Raw genomic sequence first — 6,778 nt, forward strand, 5'->3', positions numbered from 1 at the left:
TCTTGTGAACAAGAGTTACCCATTCATCTTTGTTTCCATTCTCGGTAGGTTTGGCCTACGAAACCTTGCTAGGATTCAACTTGCGAGGCATAACCGGTGAGAAATCCTTGATCTTATGGTCAATCGATTGACATTGATAGCATGTGTTCAATAGATTCAAATAAAGAACCTTCTAGGAGAAGGTGTGAGTTGCACCCTGGTTATCAACGGTTTCTTTAAGGTCACGAGAAAGATCTATTTCAACGCAAACCCTCCTTTGTAGATGAGTGTTGAAAAAAAATTTAGGTTCAATGCAAACAACCTTACCTAGGGTTTGAGCAATGGCCTGGATAAATACCGGTAGGGCATGGGGAGACCCAGAAAATTGACCCAAACAGAGACCTTCAACTTCTTGTTATCTAAGATAGAGAAGTCATGGGACCAACACTGGAAAACCAACAGGGAGGACCTAATTGTCCAAGGCTCGTGATTAAAAACCACGTCGGTCTAGGAGGGGTTGGCAAATTGAAACAGGAAAAATCCCTTGGTGAGGCTTTGAATGCCCTCAAGCCAAAACCCCATGGAGAGTCCAAGACTTGGCAACCCATTTTTTAAGCATGCTTTTAGGAGGAGTTCTACCCACAAAATATTCTATCAAAGTATGCTTCTCTAACCAATCAAAGGCATCATCAAAATCCTAAATGTTGGGAACAATGTCAAGGGAGACCTTACCTCGTGAAACACTTCAGGAATAAACTTGTGAGGGTGTTTGTTTTATGGAAGCACCATGAGCATCCATTGTAGCAACTCTAGCACCAGCATTAACAACTAGGCTAAAGTTAGTTGAAGCCATAATAAAAAAACCCCTAATATTGCCACAATAAATGTGATATGGCAAGTGCAAAACCATAGATTTCTGAGAAAAAATCGTACTGCATGTGAAACCCTAGCAATGTGCTTTCATCTAAGTTTTCATTTAAAACAATAATGAATTTTCTAACATTTAAATATTTCAAAAAATAACAAAAATATTTTCAACCATATCAAATTGTAGTCTTAAAAATACATATAAGTACCAAATGAATTATGACAACATGATTGTATTTAAGAACCGCTTGATTAATTTTATTTAAAAAATTGCCACATAAATAAACTACTTATTAAATTCAATAACAAAAATTATTATTAACATTTTCCTAAGATCTTATGGGTAATTTATCTCTAAATGAAAAATAGAGTGTTTTTAGAGCGCCCAACCTTTTTAAAGCACTTTGCAATATTTTCCCCTATCATGGCAGAGCGCCCTAGTATTTGTTTTTATTTTATTATATTGGGAGATTTATTAACTGATTTATACCCGTCGTTCCGGCAAAGCTTCATCCTACAGGGAAAATGCGTTTCCTTGCTAAAATCTGGTCGTGGTATGCAACATATAACTCTTGGAACCTGCATTTACTTCTTTATTAATTTGAGATCTTGAATCTGAAGTTTCAAATGATTCTTTTATGACTTCCTTGCTTGAGTTGAGTAGGGTTTTTAGAATATTGCTTTAGATTTGGTTGACACAATTTGAAGTGAAAGCCTTTGTCGTGGGCCATTCATCCCACAGATCCGATGCCTGGTCCCTATCTTTCAAAAATTAAGCTTGTATTCTAATACAAGCAAAAATATTAATAGCCTAGTGCCAACTGCAGTGGATGTCTTCAGAGACCCATGAATTGCCCATCAAAATTACATTCATAGCATAAAGATTTAAAGCCAGACTTTGGGTTTGTGTAAAACCAAACTCAGTATTTTTCATTGGTAATGTAACCCTGCAAATCCACCCCTACAATAGTTCATCCATGTAATTACAATTGATTTCTGTGGCCATCTAATGAGACTACAATTGCAGCATATACCAAATGCATGCCCTTTTTGCCCCCAAAGCCTTCATTAAACTGACAATATGATGGTTTTCCTATCCACAACAGCCATTTAATATTGTGAAAACAAACTTTGTTAAGAGCAAAGGGAAAATAAATCATCATTTGCTGCAGAATCCTTTGAGAAACTTGAGAACATATTGATCCAACTTGATAGATTACATAATTAAGATAAAAAATGTCTTAATGAAACATTCTTATTCTTGCACTCAGAATTTGCTTGAGCACACTAATTAAGAAAAGAGGCATCTGAGTGCTCTATACAGAAAAGTGTCTAATTCAACTATTATCATACAAATCAATCATATGAAAGCTCGTTATCTTAATATCACAGTTGGCTTCCTATGGCAGAAATTTGGCTCTGCTTCCACTTACAACTTGTTGACCGGTACTATGCTCAAACTATATTCCAAACGTACAACATAGGCATCTGAATCTGGTTCTTTATTGACAGAAACAATAGGACAATGAACAAAAAACATATAACTCCTGCTTCTCACAACATTGGTGTTGGTAACAAGCCACTTCGGTTCAAGACTATTCTCATAGTTTACCATCCTCAATTGAACTTTTCCCTTTGAATGTTATTACTGCTCATAAGATCAAAGTAAGAGGACAGAAAACATGACAACCTTACATCAACTCAAAATTACTGACAGCTTGAGACAATAGAGTTCTGACCAAACTTCTCGAGAAGGCTGCATACTGATCCAAGCAAGCGCCCTGCAATCAACATCCATGGAAATATTATGACATGACATACAATGACTGGCCACTGATTGTCTAGAAGTACCATTCAATATCACTAAGATGATACAAGCACAACATCATAAGGCATACCTAAAGGCAGGACCAACAAGTGATCCAAGTACCTTGCAAAAGCATTGATGCATTTGTAAACCAAATGTACCAAAATGACTTGAACATTGAGTACAACCAGTTCACAAGATGGGAGAATGATAATAGAAATGAAGAAACAAGACAATAGCTTCCTAACAAATTTAAAATAAAACCTTTTAGCTGTACGTAGTAGTTTATCAAATATACTTTTGCAAATTTATAAGGTACTGTGAGAGACCAGATGAATGGCCTTAAAATCATGAGCATGAATAGCATCCCGGTTCTATCTACAGTATTATGGTACTTCTGCAACATTGGACATTCATGGACAGACCAAAGGAAAAGTAAGAAAATAATGTGGGCACTTGAAATGATGTGTCCCCAAGAGAATTGCAAATCTCCTACAGGAGCTATTATATTTCTACAGTGCACTCCAAACTCTTCCTTGTAACTTTTGTTTTCATCGCATCAAGACTCCCTGCATTTTCTGATCTTATTGGGTGACCTCAAGAAACAGCAAAACTAGATGCAAACTATATTACCAAGTTACTAGGCCACTAGCTGTAGGAGTCTAAGCAATTAGAAGTACATGAATTTTGTACATTTCGAATCAATGACTACTTGTTACTGAAAATAAAATTCCCAAGGATGGAAACTTCTTGGCCAGGAATGAAATAAATGACTCTCCAAGGAATACAGCAATGTGAATTTTGTAGAATCTTATGCTTCCCACCAAGCTTCCATTTCATTTGGAATCTAAGCTGCAGCGTGCTTTACCATATGACATGTGAAACCAATGAAAAGACTCAGTCCAGGTGCAAATACTCCTTGACATTGGTAGAGTGGCTCCCCCACCAAAACTCAGCTACTTTGGAAATGGGTAATAAATCTAACCAAAGTGAAAGTTAGATTGGAATGGAAGAATCTATTTTTTTAATGGGTGGATACTGAAATTTGCAATCCAGTTGAATGCAAGCAGATTCTGGTGGCAAAAAGTTCCGAGATTAGAATTGTAGCTCACAACAAATAAATCCTCAATGGAGGCAAAAACATTCCTATTTGAAAGTTGCATACAGATTATCACAAGGTCCAAACCTATAGGTATAGGGTTTAGAATTAAAAGAAAATGCAAGGTAAAGTGAGAAAGATCCTTTGTTCTCAAATGATAACCCATGTAAGGTTGCAACTTAAAAACCCTCTTTACCTTTACCTTTTACCCTTGTACCTTATATAGTGTACTTGTTGGCATTGATATACCTCTATAGATGTTAAAGATATAAATTTGGCAAGGCTCTGAACTTATCAACATTGACCAATTTACCTCTGCTTGGTTTGCTTTGCTTGGCTATCTTTTGTTCTTTTTCCAACTTCTTTACTTTGGAATGATGGCTCGGAGGTATCAGAACTTTGTCAATGCCTTGAACAGAGATTCTCCCATCAACATAAATGTCATGATCAAACAAATGAGCCGATTCCTCTCCTTCCCCAAACAAAACAGTTCCATCGGCTTCTTGGGTAACCACCTTATGAGGAATATGCAGAGTATCATACTTCAACTTCCCGAACCGTCTCACTCCAGTATAAAAGCTTTCCTCAGTTTGATACTCAGGAATCATATGGTAATATATGACATGTTCCAGTTCACTTAACTGGTCCGTAGTAAGCTTCCCCATTGCCTCATCATTGGGAGCCAGGACAGTGAGACGGTAACCCTCTGAAACAAGCTTCGCCATCTCAGAGGCCATTGAGGTCAAATTCACTAAGATATCAGCCATCTCATTGTACCCACCATATTGCACCAACGTGTGAATGAAGTCCTTCACTTGGCTTTCGCCATCAAACCAATAATATCCAGAAGAAGGCCCAGGTGCAGGGGCAGGTGCTAGGGAAGGTCCAGGGGCAAGGGCAAACTCGATTGGGGGCAGTGTGATTTTGCTTGAGCTTGTCGATGGAACCTTCTTGCTGAAACGAGGAGAATCAACTGTAGGAGCTCCCTCTGGCTTCACAGCCTCCAATATTACCCTTCTACTCCTCCACTCATTGAACTCATTCTGCACAGACTTTGGCACAAGGAGTCTGTCAATACCATGAATAACCCCATCTGGCCTTACCACAGCATTAGGGTGTGTCACAGTACCCAGATCCACTTTCATTACTTTGCTATTCGTATCCTCTTTCAACTGAAAATTCAGCTCCTCGTCCCAGTTCAGGGCCCTGCGAGGTACAAAAAATGGAAGTTTGTTTTAAAAAAATTCATGGCTAATTTATTTAAAAATCCATTTCTCAATGATTTATGTCTAGCAAAAAGTTTACTCTTTTATGTTCATATCCATTTAACTTTTCTGAAGCCCTTAGATTTAAACCCATTGATTGGAAAGCAGAAAAAGGTGGGACTCCACATCTAAAGTTCTAAACCCTTTAAAATCTTATAAACCCAATGTAGCTAAACAGTGGAATATCCGTTTTTTGTTCAAGGAACAATGAACAAACACAAAATCTTAAATCAAGTGGAGAGCAAGATAGGAGTGATTAGAAAGAAAAGTACATCAATTGGAAAGCAGGGAAAGATAGGACTACAAATCATGTTGAGTGAAAGACATATATTAAGTCCTCCGTATTTCTTGATTATAAAACCTTTTAAATTCTTACAAATTCAATGTACCTAAAATACTCAAAAGTTCTAAAAAAATCCTTAAATCTTACAAACAGACTTAAAGCCCACAATCAGCATCCTTTAGCGAGAAGTTACAAAATGGTTCCATGCAATTTCAAACAGCCCAATTACAGAAACAACTTAATTACAACATTGCAAGCTACTACAAAGTCCTTGTTCAGGGCAGTAACAAAAATTATTTTTCCGCTTCTGGATTATGATTGTGTGTATCTTTTGAGCCAATGTTTCTGGTCACACTCTTTCCTGGCTGCCCTGATGATGGTTCACAGAGCGTGACCCGAAACGTTGGTTCAATAGATATACAGTCATAATCCAGAAAGGAAAAAGAAGCAAAAAAAATTAATACTATGGATTGTGGAAAAATTAATACTATGGATTGTAGAAACACACTTGTAATTACTAACAAAAATATCAATTTGCATTTGGAATCTTCCAAAACATCCTCAGTTATAATTTACATCCAAATCTTTCTAATATTAAATTCCCAAAAACATTATGCATTGTTTACACGGTTACAAAATTGAGAAAGCTATTCAATTTGGGAATGCTAGCCACTAAAACTTGGCCTACCTGTGAGTAACATTAGTCCATTCCTCTGCAACAACTCTCTTGGGCACCATATGAAATTGCAGCAACTTTTGCAGGGACTTGAGATTCCCTGGCTGACGGAGAAACCTCCTGAACTCTGGATCCAAATTCTTCTCCAAAAATGCGTTGTTGGGAGCAAAAATAGTGATGTTGTTGCTCCCCACAAGCTCCTCAAGAGTCTGCAACAGAAGGGCTTTTTCCACCATCTCTGCCAGCTCAGTATAATCATAACGCGAATCCAGCAACGCAACAAGAACAGAATTAGAGCTTATGACGGAGCCATTTGAAGAAGAATTCTGGTGTACACCGACATGAGTTGAAGACTTAGTTGCCATTGCAACTACATTGAACAACGCCACCACACACAATGCAACTATACTGCACATTCTTACACCATGAGCCATCTCAACGAAAGCAATCTGATCCCTTGCAGTCCTATCTGTAGGTGTTCTCAAAACTGAATCAAATCGCACTCTCTTGGGCTGTTAAAAAACATATGTAAAAAAAGAATATATAGACACTGTATTTAGGCGTCGAATGAAATTCAGGTGAAATTCAATTCAAATCAATTCGATTCAATTCATTCAATTCAATTCAGTTTCCCGGCATCTGGCAGGCCAAAAGACTTACCTTACACTGAAAGGGACTCCGGGGGATGCAAATCAAGGGCACACAATTGTCCACACTAATGGAATTGAATCTCGACCGTTGAAGTGGGCCACTTGGTAGAAATGTATTGATGTAGCCATGCCAGCTGCTTATTCAACCTCTG

The 6,778-nt window shown here is 37.7% G+C and overlaps 1 protein-coding gene across 1 annotated transcript; it reads right to left on the reverse strand.

The window, feature by feature from the left end:
* Positions 1-2,023: 2,023 nt before the first annotated feature.
* LOC149533330 (fasciclin-like arabinogalactan protein 17) lies at positions 2,024-6,488 on the reverse strand. Its single transcript, XM_089803184.1, has 3 exons — positions 5,989-6,488; positions 4,066-4,958; positions 2,024-2,627 (listed from the first exon to the last, which is right to left on the reverse strand). The coding sequence occupies exons 1-3, from the start codon at positions 6,408-6,410 to the stop codon at positions 2,554-2,556; spliced, it is 1,389 nt and encodes a 462-aa protein (XP_089659310.1). The 5' UTR covers positions 6,411-6,488; the 3' UTR covers positions 2,024-2,553.
* Between the last annotated feature and the right edge of the window lie 290 nt (positions 6,489-6,778).

This window comes from Cupressus sempervirens, chromosome 10 (genome assembly GCF_028749045.1).
Source record: "Cupressus sempervirens isolate cs-2001-9-10 chromosome 10, ASM2874904v1, whole genome shotgun sequence".
Lineage (NCBI taxonomy): Eukaryota > Viridiplantae > Streptophyta > Pinopsida > Cupressales > Cupressaceae > Cupressus > Cupressus sempervirens.

Excerpts from the sequence above, each read along its gene's own strand:
- LOC149533330 (XM_089803184.1), bottom strand. The coding sequence starts at position 6,410 with ATGGCTCATGGTGTAAGAATGTGCAGTATAGTTGCATTGTGTGTGGTG. Across the intron at positions 4,959-5,988 it reads TGGACTAATGTTACTCACAG|GGCCCTGAACTGGGACGAGG; the intron begins GTAGGCCAAGTT and ends TGTACCTCGCAG. Across the intron at positions 2,628-4,065 it reads GCAAAGCAAACCAAGCAGAG|GGCGCTTGCTTGGATCAGTA; the intron begins GTAAATTGGTCA and ends TGTTGATTGCAG.